General features: G+C 41.8%; 1 protein-coding gene across 3 annotated transcripts in view; it reads left to right on the top strand.

The window, feature by feature from the left end:
• LOC142663116 (solute carrier family 22 member 15-like) overlaps positions 1-17059 on the top strand; it is a 164581-nt gene that overhangs the window by 11223 nt on the left and 136299 nt on the right. For all 3 annotated transcript variants that reach the window (XR_012851044.1, XM_075841420.1, XM_075841421.1), the window contains exons 2-3: positions 14022-14165; positions 15991-16123. Coding sequence is in view for 2 of the 3 variants with exons in the window: in XM_075841420.1 (XP_075697535.1) it covers positions 14022-14165; positions 15991-16123 (277 nt within the window). In the remaining variant the exon portion in view is untranslated. The remainder of the gene's footprint in view (positions 1-14021; positions 14166-15990; positions 16124-17059) is intronic.

Genomic DNA, 17059 nt, shown 5'->3' on the forward strand with positions numbered 1-17059 from the left:
TTTTGTGATCCAACCAATGATGTTCATCAACAGGCTCTGTCACAGTCCTATGACTCCATTTCTTACCAGTTCAGTTGTTCGGTATTTAGAAAGTTAAAATTGAAATAAACCGTGTAACAGCTGTGGTATATGGGGATACTAGCGATTTTCCTGTAAACAGAGAAAAAACAAGGGTATGGATTAGACTCCTGGATACCCTTGGAACAAATCCAAAGAACACACAAACCAACAGACCGACACATTATACCCGGGCAGTGCCGGGTACTTTTTCTAGTATTCCATAAAGTGTAAAAGAATTCCTAAAACAAAATTTCCTTTTAGCTGAATATAAATAATACACGCAATTGTATTCCAGCTTTTTATTCCGCCAAATAAAAATTACAATGCATAATCCCCCCCAGGTAGATAAAAAGGGGTGAAAATGCAAGCAAATTGATGTCTAAATTAAATGTTCCTGGGGTGAAGAGAAGGAGGGCATTTAGGAGCTGTTTAGACCAGTCCAGCAGCCATTGGCCTGATAAGAACTTTTATAGACGAAGATAGAATATAACCCAAAAACATTATCACTATTCGCAAGTTTTTAGCTACGTGGAGTTTGTCCAGATATGTGTCAAATATGGCAATGTGTGAGTTATATCAGTATTAGCGTTCTTTTATTTTATATTTTTTTTTCTGTTTTTTTTTTTACATTGGCCCTTTAGGAGCAGAAACCCTAGATGGTGCCCCCTGTTGGCTGTATAATATCAGCACAGTAACGTAGCAATCTATATTGTTTCATAAGGTGAATAAAAAAATTATTTTCTTTTCTGTACCTGCAATGTTAAATAGTTTTGTGTCAAAAAAATGACAGGTACCTACTAAGGTATGATAACTTTTCTGTACCTGTAATTGTTTTACTTTCAGATTTCTCACATTTCTTCTATTGTAGTGTAATGTGAAATATTTGTGTGGATTACATAGGTTGTTATCATCATGATGCATTTATCCAGTTCAGACTATGGAATGATGGAAAAGAACGATCTGTAGATATCCGCTAGCTGATATGTGCTCACAACCTCCTGTATTTTCCTTCCTGCCCAGTGGAAATTTCCAGCTGTGAATACTGGCAGTTTTATGTCTTTTGGGACGTACTTCTGAAACCTCAAGGGAGTGCTCTTAGCTGAACATGAAGGTCTGCTCTATAATCTAGATAAAACGGGGAAAAAAATAAATCCTGCAGAAAAACCGTTCGCTTAAAGCAAAGATTAAAATGCCCGTTGTCTGACAATACGCCACTGTTTGTGGAACAGTTTATGGGAAGTTTTATTTCTGAGTTGCAAAAACAAAGAGTAAGATAAAGCTTTATGGTCGGTGTCTGTGCTGTTCTATTTGCAGCCCATTAAATGCTGGTCCTCTGAATAGCCCGGCTGTTTCTAATAGAACCCAGAACTGAATACTTCTTAAAGAAGCACTCTCACAAAGAGCGCCCCCCTCTGTTTTGTAAATGCAATTGCTTACCTGGTACTGCAGCTAAAAATACTGTGCGCTTCATCTTGTCTCCATCCTGTCTTTGTCAGACCACGTGACCCGCGCTCCGACTAACCGAATTCTACAGCATTTGCTGTGTAGACTGGAAGTCGGTCTCTATTCATTCCTATGAGACTCAAATCGAGACCTATTTTGGCGTGTGGGACTGCGTAGGTTTTTGCGTTGCTACATTTAGAGAGTAGTAACTTTTTAAAAAATTTCCGTCGTTGTAGCTGTATGAGGGCTAGCTTTGAGCAGGGCGAGTTGTATTTTCAATGGCAATATTTTGGGATACATATAACATTGATTACCTTTTATTAATTGGGGATGGAAAAAAACACCGCAATACCACCATTGTTTTTGGTGTTTAATGTTTACACCGTTTGCCGTGTGGCATAAATAGCATCCGACCTTTATTCCATGAGTGAGCACAGATCTGGCAATTCCAAATATGTATCTTTTTCTGGGTTTTGCTACTTTTGCACAATAATAGCAGATTTCATGGAAAAAAAAATAGTTTTTGTTTCTGCATTTCAAGAACCATAATTTTTATTTTATGTCATATGTGGTTTGTCTTGTACAGATGTCATTTTTTAATAGAACCATTTTGTGGTACATTTTGTTTTCAATTTTATCATTTGGGGGAGAATTTGTTTTGTTTTGCGCTGCTCACTGTGCGGCTTAAATAACGTTAACTTAGATGGGTCCTTACAATTGTGACACTAGCGTATATCAGTTTTTTTGTTTTTTTTAAATTTTAAAAAAGATCTACACAATTTTATTTTTTCTAATAAACTGGATTTAACTTTATTTATTAAATTCCTAATGTTTTTGTTCCCACTGGGGGACTTTACAAATTCAATCTTGTGATCACTGATATAATTTTGTATCCTTGTTGAGAAGGATCTGGGTGTACTTGTAAATCATAAACTCAATAACAGCATGCAGTGTCAATCAGCTGCTTCAAAGGCCAGCAGGATATTGTCGTGTATTAAAAGAGGCATGGACTCGCGGGACAGGGATGTAATATTGCCACTTTACAAAGCATTAGTGAGGCCTCATCTAGAATATGCAGTTCAGTTCTGGGCTCCAGTTCATAGAAAGGATGCCCTGGAGTTGGAAAAAATACAAAGAAGAGCAACGAAGCTAATTAGGGGCATGGAGAATTTAAGTTATGAGGAAAGATTGAAAGAATTAAACCTATTTAGCCTTGAAAAAAGACGACTAAGGGGGGACATGATTAACTTATATAAATATATTAATGGCACATACAAAAAATATGGTCAAATCCTGTTCCTTGTAAAACCCCCTCAAAAAACAAGGGGGCACTCCCTCCGTCTGGAGAAAAAAAGGTTCACGCTGCAGAGGCGACAAGGCTTCTTTACAGTGAGAACTGTGAATCTATGGAATAGTCTACCGCAGGAGCTGGTCACAGCAGGGACAGTAGATGGCTTTAAAAAAGGGTTAGATAATTTCCTAGAACAAAAAAATATTAGCTCCTATGTGTAGAAATTTTTCCTTCCCTTTTCCCTTCCCTTGGTTGAACTTGATGGACATGTGTCTTTTTTCAGCCGTACTAACTATGTAACTATGTAACTATGTATACCAAAACATTATTGCCTATTCGTGGTAAACTGAGGTATCTCTAATCCTGGCAGTTGCAAAAGGAGCCCAGCTGTCAATCACGGCCGGGCTCCTGCTGTTGATCCCACAGGCACAACAGCTGTGCCCGCGCGATCACCATTATGTGTGCGTCATAGTTGCTTTCTGTAAGGCTATCCAGGACGTTAAGTTATGTCATAGTGGTTTAAAAGGTTAAAGTTTCTTTGCTTATACACCCAGTTAGGGCTTGTACAAATGGGCACGGAGAAGCAAGGCCTGCATACACTGCTGTAAGAGCTCAGTCAAGCAATGTGGTATATAAGGATGGCTAGTAGAGGCCCCTTTATGGCAGTCCTATAAAGGCTCCGTACAAAGTGGAGCCGTAATACGGCCCGTTGCTTGAGCAATTACTCATCGGTGGGTTTTTTCTGTAATGCCGCCTTGTATAGTTTATACTTGTGTAGCTCACCCTTGGAACGAATGTAGAGTCCCATTATACTTAGAAAAAGAAAACAGAAAGGCCAATCTGCAGAATGTTAATATGTCCACTTCGCATATCACAGTTGGGCCATAAGGGTAAGGTTTAATTTATTTTTTAAAAAACAAAAGCGTAAATGTATGCTTCTTTACAATACATGGATGGGGTTTCTTTAACCAGTCTATCACATCCTTAAAATGGTGCACTTTTGGGATATGTTTAATTTGTTATATGATAAAGAGGTAGTGGAGTTTTTCACTTTTTTTCCCCAGACAAATCTAGTGTATTGTGAACAAAATAAGATACTGATGCGTATACTTGTGTTTTTTTGTTTGCAGTGCTGAGTAGTGTAGCAGGCTTTGCTATTTAGTACCATTTGAAAAAATAAAATGGGGAAATATTCCGACATATGCACAGGGTGTAGAGCTGTGACGTATGCCACTGCATACCATACAGTGACAAAAAAAATCATACGTAGGCCGCATGCAAAAAAAATATATATTATGTAAACATTGTAGTGTACGTTTTTTTCAGGTGGCTAACAGAATAAGAAAGTGTATCAGATTCTGTTTTCCTACATTGTTTCTAAAATGTATACCTGCCGGCTGTATGGCAAAAGGACACAAGGTCTCTATAGATCTGAATGTATACTTCACATGTGGTATGTTTGTATACCAAATTATTCATGTGATAAAGAAAAATAATCATTATAGCTTTCGCTAATAATTGCCATTATTATGATTATGCTACATATATGTATACTTTGGGTATGTATACGTTGCCTCTGAAATTTATTTTAGATAATCTTGCAAGCTAAGATCTGTTCTTAAACCGTATTCACTGAATATCACACTGCTGGCCTCCTTACCAGGACTTCATGGCCGTTCTGATATAAGACTGCCAAGTTTACTGGAGATAGACATGATATTCTAAACAACACAAAGCTTGTACATAGAATGATGTGTTATTAGTAGGTATTTCTTGTGTGGCCAATAACTTGTAAGGTGGTTCCATGATGGCAGCTAGCCAGAAAAGGCCATTTAAAAGGTTAATCTAAAAGTCAATCTTGAGGCCTTCTGTCTAACGCTTGAGGATCTCTGTGGGTCATGCCTGCCTTTCTTTTCTTTCTTTTCTTTCTTTCTCGCTCTCGCTCTCGCTCTCCCTTTCTTGCTCTCGCTCTCCCTTTCTTGCTCTCGCTCTCCCTTTCTTGCTCTCGCTCTCCCTTTCTTGCTCTCGCTCTCCCTTTCTTGCTCTCGCTCTCCCTTTCTTGCTCTCGCTCTCCCTTTCTTGCTCTCGCTCTCCCTTTCTTGCTCTCGCTCTCCCTTTCTTGCTCTCGCTCTCCCTTTCTTGCTCTCGCTCTCCCTTTCTTGCTCTCGCTCTCCCTTTCTCGCTCTCGCTCTCCCTTTCTCGCTCTCGCTCTCCCTTTCTCGCTCTCGCTCTCCCGCTCTCGCTCTCGCTCTCCCTTTCTCGCTCTCGCTCTCCCTTTCTCGCTCTCGCTCTCCCTTTCTCGCTCTCGCTCTCTCGCTCTCGCTCTCTCCCGCTCTCCCGCTCTCTCCCGCTCTCCCGCTCTCTCCCGCTCTCGCTCTCGCTCTCCCGCTCTCGCTCTCGCTCTCCCGCTCTCGCTCTCGCTCTCGCTCTCTCCCGCTCTCGCTCTCGCTCTCTCCCGCTCTCGCTCTCGCTCTCCCGCTCTCGCTCTCGCTCTCTCCCGCTCTCGCTCTCGCTCTCTCCCGCTCTCCCTTTCTCGCTCTCGCTCTCCCTTTCTCGCTCTCGCTCTCCCTTTCTCGCTCTCGCTCTCCCTTTCTCGCTCTCGCTCTCCCTTTCTCGCTCTCGCTCTCCCTTTCTCGCTCTCGCTCTCTCCCGCTCGCTCTCGCTCTCCCGCTCTCGCTCTCGCTCTCCCGCTCTCCCTTTCTTGCTCTCGCTCTCCCTTTCTTGCTCTCGCTCTCCCTTTCTTGCTCTCGCTCTCCCTTTCTTGCTCTCGCTCTCCCTTTCTTGCTCTCGCTCTCCCTTTCTTGTTCTCGCTCTCCCGCTCTCCCTTTCTCGCTCTCGCTCTCCCGCTCTCGCTCTCCCGCTCTCGCTCTCCCGCTCTCGCTCTCCCTTTCTCGCTCTCCCTTTCTCGCTCTCCCTTTCTCGCTCTCCCGCTCTCCCTTTCTCGCTCTCTCGCTCTCCCGCTCTCGCTCTCCCTTTCTCGCTCTCCCTTTCTCGCTCTCCCGCTCTCCCTTTCTCGCTCTCCCTTTCTCGCTCTCCCTTTCTCGCTCTCCCTTTCTCGCTCTCCCTTTCTCGCTCTCCCTTTCTCGCTCTCCCTTTCTCGCTCTCCCTTTCTCGCTCTCCCTTTCTCGCTCTCCCTTTCTCGCTCTCCCTTTCTCGCTCTCCCTTTCTCGCTCTCCCTTTCTCGCTCTCCCTTTCTCGCTCTCCCTTTCTCGCTCTCCCTTTCTCGCTCTCCCTTTCTCGCTCTCCCTTTCTCGCTCTCCCTTTCTCGCTCTCCCTTTCTCGCTCTCCCTTTCTCGCTCTCCCTTTCTCGCTCTCCCTTTCTCGCTCTCCCTTTCTCGCTCTCCCTTTCTCGCTCTCCCTTTCTCGCTCTCCCTTTCTCGCTCTCCCTTTCTCGCTCTCCCTTTCTCGCTCTCCCTTTCTCGCTCTCCCTTTCTCGCTCTCCCTTTCTCGCTCTCCCTTTCTCGCTCTCCCTTTCTCGCTCTCCCTTTCTCGCTCTCCCTTTCTCGCTCTCCCTTTCTCGCTCTCCCTTTCTCGCTCTCCCTTTCTCGCTCTCCCTTTCTCGCTCTCCCTTTCTCGCTCTCCCTTTCTCGCTCTCCCTTTCTCGCTCTCCCTTTCTCGCTCTCCCTTTCTCGCTCTCCCTTTCTCGCTCTCCCTTTCTCGCTCTCCCTTTCTCGCTCTCCCTTTCTCGCTCTCCCTTTCTCGCTCTCCCTTTCTCGCTCTCCCTTTCTCGCTCTCCCTTTCTCGCTCTCCCTTTCTCGCTCTCCCTTTCTCGCTCTCCCTTTCTCGCTCTCCCTTTCTCGCTCTCCCTTTCTCGCTCTCCCTTTCTCGCTCTCCCTTTCTCGCTCTCCCTTTCTCGCTCTCCCTTTCTCGCTCTCCCTTTCTCGCTCTCCCTTTCTCGCTCTCCCTCTCCCTTTCTCGCTCTCCCTTTCGCTCTCCCTCTCCCTTTCTCGCTCTCCCTCTCGCTCTCCCTCTCCCTTTCTCGCTCTCCCTCTCCCTTTCTCGCTCTCGCTCTCCCTTTCTCGCTCTCCCTTTCGCTCTCCCTCTCCCTTTCTCGCTCTCCCTCTCCCTTTCTCGCTCTCCCTCTCGCTCTCCCTCTCCCTTTCTCGCTCTCCCTTTCTCGCTCTCGCTCTCCCTTTCTCGCTCTCCCTTTCTCGCTCTCGCTCTCCCTTTCTCGCTCTCCCTTTCTCGCTCTCGCTCTCCCTTTCTCGCTCTCGCTCTCCCTATCGTTGTAACTTTCTTTCTTTAATAAAGCTTTCATTTAAGATTTCCTTATCACATGATGTTGACATGATTCTATAGATGTATATCATTGATTATTGTGGCTGCTGTACTTTTAGCAAGGCATTACTGGTACAGATGTTGGGCATATTAATAATATTGCATATTCTTTAACTACTTCCTCTAACTGTAGATTTTGGTGTGGACTCTTCTTCTGCCATGTCAAACATTTGTTCAAGTAGGGGGTGAAGGAGTACCTTCTTCCTTTTAATTGATTGGGCAAAGCTAAGATTGAACATTTTAAGAAAATGAGAACTGTTGAAGTGACAATACTGCCATTGCTCCACTTTTATTTCCTAGAGCTGTGTCTATGAATAAAAACTGCCCCTGCAAAAATCGTGAACTATTGTGTGTATAACCTATATACTATTATTTGCTGCATGCATTCCCCATTGCACCAGCGTCACTTTTTTTTTGATGACCTGTGTGTGAGTGGTGCCTAATACATGTGTGAACACAGTTGCTTGTCATACATTTTTTTTCACGCTCTATTTATATAGACTGCGCTCATTTGAACTCTGACATTGTTGTATAGTACAGCGTTGGCTTATAATGTAAATCCTTTATTCCCATGAAAGTAGAAACTCATTATGCAAATAAGTTCATTGTTATTGATTATCTGAGGATCAGAGGTGACACTCTAATTTGTGCTATTTATTCCCTAAGTCTTGTAAATGTCATGTATTAAATTGTTCTGAAAGGGTTATTAATGACCTTGTTAATGGAGGTCAACCCCCTCCATGCAGAGTTGAGCTATGTTTTGTAATGTTACACCTTTATGGCCACATTAATATTTATATGAAGCAATGAAACTGCGTTATCAATTTCATAATATTTTGGGAGGAGAAAAGGGGGAAAAAATAGAATTAGACTTACTGGTAATTCGGATTCTAGTAAACCCTCCATGACACAACCACAGGAAGTAAGACCTCGCCTCTAATATGGACAGGAAAAAGCACAAGAGGTTAAATAGCCCGACCCCCACCATTCCTCCTCAGTGTATGTCTACTAACCATGTCTGGTAAATTTACATATCTATTACTGATCATAAATATGTGTAAATAGCGTTTAATTAATGTAGCTAAGGGGGGGGGGGGGGGATATAAGGGTGCTGTTATGGAGGGTTTACTAGAAACCGAATTACCGGTAAGTCTAATTCTATTTTCTCAATGCACCCCCCCATGCTCGCACCGCAGTGGAATTCCCAAATAAAAATTGCTTTGGGGGGGGGGGGGACTACAGCTTGGAGAACTTTCCTACCTAAGGAAAGATCCTTGCTGGAAAACCGATTTTAATCTGTAATGTTTTGTAAAAGTGCGATCAGATGACCAGATAGCTGCTTTGCAGATCTGTTCAATGGATGCATCCACTCTTTCCGCCCAGGATGGCCATAGAGGAGTGATCAAAATAAGACTGGTTTTCTCTAGCCTGAGTTTCTGTTAAACCTGTGGAATCAAGGGGATAGGAGGGAAAGCGTATGCTAGACTGAACGATTATGTGTGAGCTAGTAGGTCTACTCCTATGGACTTTTCTTTGGGGCTAAGAGAAAATAATTTTTGAGTTTTGGGGTTTCCCTGGTTGGCAAATAGATCTACTTCTGGGACACCCCACCTGCTGGTAATCTGAAGAAAATCCTTTTGATTCAGGCACCACTCTGTGGAATTTACATCTTTCCTCCTCAGAAAGTCTGCCTGCGTATTTAGAGTCCCTTTTAGATGGAGGGCTGAAATGGACACGAGGCTTGGTTCTACCCAGTAGAATATTTGTGAGGCCAAGAGTTGGCGATTTCTCTGTTTTGTGCCTCCCTGGTATCTCAAATATGCCACCGTAGTTATGTTGTCTGTATATACTCTTATGCGTGAGCCTCTGACTAGATGTTCTGCTGATCTTAGGGCCTCTAATGCAGCTCTCCATTCTAGAACATTTAGGGTATGTGCACACACACTATTTACGTCCGTAATTGACGGACGTATTTCGGCCGCAAGTACCGGACCGAACACACTGCAGGGAGCCGGGCTCCTAGCATCATAGTTATATACGATGCTAGGAGTCCCTGCCGCTCTGCAGGACAACTGTCTCGTACTGTAATCATGTTTTCAGTACGGGACAGTAGTTCCACGGAGAGGCAGGGACTCCTAGCATCGTACATATGTATGATGCTAGGAGCCCGGCTTCCTGCACTGAGTTCGGTCCACTACTTGCGGCCGAAATACGTCCGTAAATTACGGACGTAATTAGTGTGTGTGCACATACCCTTAAGGATTGAAGGCTTAGTCTCTGAGACCACGTACCCTGGAATGTTCTTCTGGATACCACTGCACCCCATCCTAGTTTGCTTGTGTCTGTCACTGATATTATGGGAGAGGGATCCCAAACTACTCCTTTGTCCAGGTTCCTGGGGTTCAGCCACCAGATAAGGGAACTTTTTACTGAACCTGTGAGGAGTGTTTTCTTGTCCAGCATTGGGGAGGATTTGTTCCATTTTGACAGGATCAGGGCCAGGTGGTTTCTGGAATGAGCCTGAGACCAGGGAACTGCCTGAATGCATGAGGTCATTATCCCAATATCGACATTGCCTCTCTTATGGAGACTTGTCTTTGAAATTCTTACTTTAAAGAAGCTCTGTCACCAGATTCTCAAATCCCTATCTCCTATTGCATGCGATCGGCGCTGCAATGTAGATAAGTTACGTGTTTTTTTTTGTTTTTTTTTAAAAAACGTTCATTTTTGGCCAAGTTATGAGCTATTTTATATATATATATATATATATATATATATATATGCAAATGAGGTTTTAAATGGACAACTGGGCGTGTTTTTTTTCGTATGTCCAACTGGGCGTGTATTGTGTTTTTACCAACTGGGCGTGTTTACTTGTTTTACTAACTGGGCGTTGTGAAATAGTGTATGATGCTGACGAATCAGTGACCAATCAGCATCATACACTCCTCTCCATTCATTTACACTGCACATAGTGTTCTTACTAGAACGATGTGCAGCCACATACACAAGGGTCCTGATAATGAATACACATGAAATCCAGCCTGGACGTCATGTGTATTCAGAATCCTGACACTTCTGAATCTTTTCTGTGAGATTCCAGCAAGGGAAACGAAATCTCGCGAGATTACGAGGTAAACAACATTGACGGAACAACATTGGAAAGCGATGATGCAAAAATAAATCATTTTAGAGTAAAAAACCTATACATATGTAGTATCGCTGTAATCCTACCGACCCATAGAATAAAGATAATGTGTTATTTACACCGCACAGTGAGCAGTGTGAATTTAAAACGCATTGAACATTGGCGTAATTTCAGGGGTTTTTTCTATCTAAAATGAAAAAAATAGCTTGGTCATTTTGGCCTAAAATAGGCTGGTTACTAAGGGGATTTGTTCCTATTCTAGATAGTCGCTATTATTCCCTATGTTCATTTATTTCCCCTAGGCTTCACATGGCTTTTACAAAATTTGTGTGGGGCACCTCATGACCCAGAATTCAGAATATGAAAACCGCAGCACTGCGGTAAATATTAGATTCCTCGTGCTAGAGACCGGCAATCACATTTTCCCTGCTAAATGCAGGGAATGGAACTGTAGCAATATTACTACTAGATCTTTATTAACATCGAAGGTGACCTACACTGGCTTCACAAGATCATGGAGATCCAGCGGTCATCTGTACGTACTTCAACGTTCAACATCTTTAAATTGTAGCTAAACGTTTGACAAACTTCTGACCTGTCATAGTAACATATCAGAAGTTTGGATTGGTGGGGGTCCGAGCACTGAGACCCCCACCAATCGCTAGAACGAAGCAGCTGAAGAGTTCGTGTGAGCGCTCAGCCGCTTCGTGTCCGGCTTTTTCCGGAAAGCCGATGTATCGGAGTACGGGCTCTTAGACTTTCTATTGAGTCCGTACACTGATACATTTATTTCTGGAAAAAGCCGAACAGACACAAAGCGGCTGAGCGCTCACACGAACGTTTCAGCTGCTTCGTTCTAGCGATTGGGGGCGAGTCTCTGTGCTCGGACCCCCACCAATACAAACTTCTGACATGTCACTATGACAGGTCAGAAGTTTGTCAAACGTTTAGCTACACTTTAAAGTGTAAAGGTTAAGTGTTTACCTTTCAGGTAAGTTTTCAGAATAAGCTGTCATGTGTGTTTGAGGAATAACACTACTTCTGGTCATTATATGACTTGTATTCTGCATTTTTTTGAAAACATTTTTTAGCACTTTTCCCCTGTAGGCTCTTTCTTTAATTCTGTTTTCTCTGAGCGAGTGGGTAGAGCCTAAGTGCTATTATCTCTTCCATACGTTGCGCACACACAGAGAAGAGATTAACCTGCTCCCCAATCTCTTTGTAGAACACACTGAGAAGCAGTTGCAATCAAAAAAATCAGACAACCGTAATTAGCAGTGTAGCTGTGAATCCAGCACTGGGGTAAGATATAACACTTACTAGAAGCTGCAGCAGTCTTGCTCTCATTCGCATACTCTCTGATACCCCAGTGAGCTGACAGTCTATCTTGTCTTGAGAAGACTGTTTTTAGCAGTAAATTCAGAATGAATGAACAGTTAAGAGGGAGGAAGAGCCTGATAAGTGGCGACAGGCATTTTTCTTTAAGATGGATTCCAAAGTTTCTTATATCCGCTTGTGCTATTGATTTATGCAAAGTTTGTTGAAAGTTAGTGACCATTTAAGAATGAGTCGTGTTTTTTTTTTTTTTTTTTTACCAAGACCTCTGGAATTGTCACGAAACCATTTAGCAGACTTAAAACAATATGCTCCAGTTCTTCTCCTTCCTCTCTCTAGTACTGGAATGTTTCGGTTATCACATTGCTGGATGTCTGAGCTCATAAGTGCAATTATTAGTATTCTATATGACGAGACAATGTATGGTCTGATGGGATAATGTGAATGTGACATGTGTTTCTTGAAATGACAGGCTGCTAGAGATGACAAGTCTAAGAGATGAACACTTATTATGGAATATTCCTCCAGAACATGTTCTGCGGCATAATATGAATGCCAATCAACTTTTATGAGACGTTGATCAGGAGAAATTAATTTACTTTCTGCAAAGAAGTAGGTTGAAAATGAGACTGGCTGCACTAAATGGGATACTCTAAGCTTTTGGAAAGGCATCTGCCACATTGGAAATACCTTACATTACAGGAGCACTAATCCTAAAATGCTAATTATTTTTACGAAACCGTTGCTTGATTCATTCCTATGGGAGATTTTTTTTTTTTTTTTTTTTTTTTTACGTAGCAAATTTGTTGCATGAAAGGATGTAGCATAAAGAGTGCCAGTTTTTATAATGTGAAGTGTGCTTAATCTGAAATTTGCAGCAGCTCACTGGTATCTTAAAGGGGAACCTAAATATATATTGAAATCCTTTAATTTGGATCTACTAATTCGGCACGTGTTTCTAGCACAGAACTCTAACGTAACGTGGTTTTACACAAGAATGAACTGGAATAGTCAATTAGGGTAAGTTTACTCTTTGCGGCATTGACACAGATGAAAAACCGCGCAGGCTGTTTGCTGTTAATGGCCGAGCGGTGTTTCCGGGAAAACTAGTGGTTTACTACAAAATTCTGCGGCCATAAGAATCCACTTATTAATGGCTGCACGATTTTGCAGGTAACCAGTAGTTTTCTCCGCAACGCTACATGGACATTATTAAACGGCATGCCGGTGCGGTTTTCAGCCACATCAGTGGCTTTTTCTGATTTTCAATTAGCACATTTTGTGTTACTGAAGGTCCACTACCCTTACAATTGCGTTTTGTATACTTTTCCATGACCTCCTAATAATCGAGAATATCTGAAAATCCGACACTAGAGATAAAAATTTGCCTATTGGACATTTTGGCTATTTATGAATTTTACAGATTTGTTGCAAATATACAAATCCATATTCCAGTATTTCAGCCTTTGTGGATTTATAAGTGGCAAATACGGTGCCTTTATTTGATCCTTATTTTTAATTAAAAAAATATCTTCTTAAAAACCATTTTCAAAAGCCGACAAGCATTGTGTGAAGCCAGCCTAATAGAATTTTCTTATATTTCCAAATATTGATACGGATTGGCTATAATGGGCTGCTTGTTATTTTGGGGGCTATAAACACCAGGTTATTGTACAGTTTTGTATACTCAGTCCGTATAGGAGGTAATTTTAATGTGAGGGCCTTTCTATGAATTCTTTGCGTCTTGTCTTGAACCGCGTTGACTTGTAAGTGCCGGTTAACCACAAGTCATAGGCCAGCTAATGAGGCACAGTGCTTCAAGCTGTGAGCTAATCTTCAGAACAAGCTGCCCTAATTGGTATCAGAATAATTGTGGCTCATTGCTGGACTTGTGGATTCAAGTTCATGTCTTCTAGCGTCTTCACTGCTCGGATGAATCGGCGACACTATGAGCAGGGCAGGAAGGTGAAGAGCGCATGGCATGAGCCACTTGATGCTCACAAGACATTGATTGTTTTTGTTTGTTTTTTTAATGACATTTACCGCTTTGTTTCTGATTACCTACAGGCGGTAGGTTTACAAAGACTGCATACCAATCTGCATGAACTCTGCTCCTCTGAGCACATACGTTATCTATCCTGTGTCGTACAGAGCAAATCTTCCAGAATGTCTTGCATGTTTAGTGTCTTAAAGAGCAGAGGACAGTCACACAGGTAGTCCTCAGTTGTGGGGTAACGTCTGACAGTGATGTTGAGATAAACCGCTGTCAGTTTCCAAGGGCAACCAACAGAATTTTGAAAGCCGCTATCTATATGAATGAAGTAAATGATATGAACATACATGGTATATAAAAATACAACCTAGTATTTCTGAACTTTCTCAATTTATTGTGTAGCTAGGAGTATAAATACAAGGCAGTTTATGCCATTACTGGAAAATAATTACTACTGTTATTGTTACTTTAAGGTTTATGTGGCTTGTCAGTCCATGCTGATTGTCATTGTCGGAGCCATACCTGAATATCGTATTGACATAGGAGATGTATCTTCTGACAGAGACGTTATTAAGCACGTTCGCTTTACCGACAATTTCACTTCCATAGTATCTGAGGCAAGTATTATTATTTCATTTTATGCCTTTCACATTTAAAATGAACATTTTGTTATTTTTTACCATGGTTGCCAAATGCCCCACAGTTTAAGACATGCAGGACATTGCAGTATAGTATGGGGCAAGAATGCACCACTACTACACCTTAAAGCCACAGGAAAAGATGCATAAATTATTTATGTAAAGCTGCATTGGGTAAACTGTTTTTACCGGTCTGTGGTTTTTGCCTTTAGAAGTCAATGGGGAACCACCACAAGAAAAAACATGATGGCTAGAATTTGCTTAGAAAAAGAAATGCAGAATGTTCTAAATATGACCCCCATTATTAATGGTTATTGTTATAGTTTTCCTCTCAAAGTCAAGATGCTCAATATGTAGTAGCCCTAACTATGCATTGTATATAATTACAGTGACGCATTTGCTCATTCACAATTCTGTATACAGCCAAGTGGCAAAATTGTCCTTTTGTGTGCACAGTTTGAATATCTTGGGGAAAAAAATGCTATAACATTGGAACCATGGATTTCAGTACAGTAAATTTTTAGATTTCAATAGTTTTTATTGACCAATTATGTGATACACATTTTCACATAAAAAACAAAGTGACACATCAAAATTACCAGGGTCAACAGAGCCCCGCAGTACACCAAAAAATGGAGCAAGTAGATTACAAATGAATCAACGTAGCGGAGATATATTCAGTGGAAATTAAATGAAACCTTGTCGGTGACCATGCAGTGCAGTGTTGTTGGTAGCACGTCTTATATAGACTGCAAAAAACTAATGCTATGTGTATATTAAAAGAAAATAATTATTCATAATGTTTTAGCTAGATTAATTTTAGATTTATCCAGTTTAAAGTATAGCTATTGTTTTAGTTCTTTGCATAAATCAATCAATAGTACATTTGAACACTTGAAATATTTTGTAATAAATCATTAGCAAGGAAAAACAGCATCTTCCTTATTTTCCAGCGGCCTTTTCCCTTTTCCCCTCCTGCAGGTTCTCTGTTAGACCCTGTTCACATCTGCGTTGGAGGCTTCATTAGGGGCCTCTGTTGCAGATCTGGCAGGAATTACCTGAAACGATATCGCAGAATACTGCGCTATTGTTTTCCGGCAAATCCATGGACATCCCGACGGAAAGCCGATAGAACCTATTAAAGTCAATGTCGCCCGCCAATGGTGTCCGTGTGGCAACGGAACCGTCTCTTCCAGTTTTCCCTTCTTTTCCTCTGACTGAGCAGAACAGAGTAAACCCGCAACAGGGCCCTAAAGGTCCTCCTCCGTAACCAAATCATGAAAACCGTAAATAGAAAACCGGAAGGAGGGGGTAGGAGGATGCAACTGCTGTTACTCTTCCTCATTGATGTGGGAGACTTCATGTGGGGAGAAGGAATGGGGGCAGCAGAGAAGAACATCTGATTAGCTTAGAGCACACCGCACGTCTTTTACATCAAACGAGGAAGAGCCTGCCTGCGTAAGACGCGAAGTACGCTTTAATTGAATGTATTCATAGGGTTAGAATGAAGTCTCTAGAATAATGCATGAGTAGACAAATTACTGTCGACTTTAGGAGCCTGTTAGACCTCTTCAGGCCCAAGTTCGATTTTAGTCATAGCCAGATAGACGCCAATAGAAAAGTTTGCTCATTTTATTAGTCAGTGACCTGTTTACCCATATGTTTTTTGAGTAACCGAGACGGCAGAGAGAACAGACACAGACTGAGAGTTTGATATTGTAAGACTCAAGGTCCTTTATTAGCATAGACTAAATTAAATTCATGCTTGGGATTTATCCAAAATGTTCATATTTTCTTTTTATAGTGGCACTTAATACAACATGAAGCATACAAGGTCAATCTGGCATCTTCATTATTATTTGCCGGTCTCCTTATTGGGAACATTTTGTTTGGACCTTTGTCAGATAAGCTAGGAAGGAGACCAGTATATCTAACAGGTAGGTGAAAATGTGTGATGTAGGGCAGTATATTTTGTTTTGAACACTGCAAGTATTCTCTAAGTAAATACAATTACAAAATTCTAACACAAATCTGATAGCAATTGAACCCAGCATACAAAATAAAGCATTACCCCGTGCCCATTGAAATTCGTTGGCCATTTGTCTAATGCATGATGATGGGTCCTCCAAAGGAATGGCCAATCTTTGTTGTGGCTTTCCATTCTAGCTATTAGAGTAGGTTTCTGAGCTGGAGACCACCTTTTTATTAAATCCATATGCCTATATACAAAGCGGCTGTCTAAGACAACCTCTTTAAGGTGGGATGGATATAACATACTTCGTACATCCACAGTCTAACAATGGATGTTATGGTGAAAATATACAAAAAGATGACTACAGAGGAATCACAAGGTGCGCATAGTCCTATGATTAACTGATGACCACCCTGTCAGAGAGTTGTCTGGTGGTGCCTAACCCCCTCTCCCAATTGCTTGGCTGATCCGAGCATGCAGGTTTATGGGTTTTTTGTGGCAATAAATGTCTGCTTTATATGGCCAGCTTTGGCCACAATTGAGCATTTTGTCAGCATTCCAGGAGAAGCCGATCCATCTATCCCTTTCGTTGTTTAGTAAATAAGATAATTAAAGGGGTTCTCCAGGACTTTAACGTTGATGGCCTATCCTTTGAATAAGCCATCAGTGTTTGGTCCGTGGAGATCGAACCTTTGTAGATCAAACATTGATGGCCTATCGTAAGTTTAGACCATCAATGTTAAAGTCCTGGAAGAACCCCTTTAATCTTGTTACTGAGTATTTACTGAACTGTCTCAAGACTCTTACATCCCTAATGTTTGAGATTTTATTAAAAGTTTATAACCTTGATGATATTTATTAATTACTTTAATTGAACTCTGCATCTATATACATCTGCCAC

Source organism: Rhinoderma darwinii, chromosome 11 (genome assembly GCF_050947455.1).
Source record: "Rhinoderma darwinii isolate aRhiDar2 chromosome 11, aRhiDar2.hap1, whole genome shotgun sequence".
Lineage (NCBI taxonomy): Eukaryota > Metazoa > Chordata > Amphibia > Anura > Rhinodermatidae > Rhinoderma > Rhinoderma darwinii.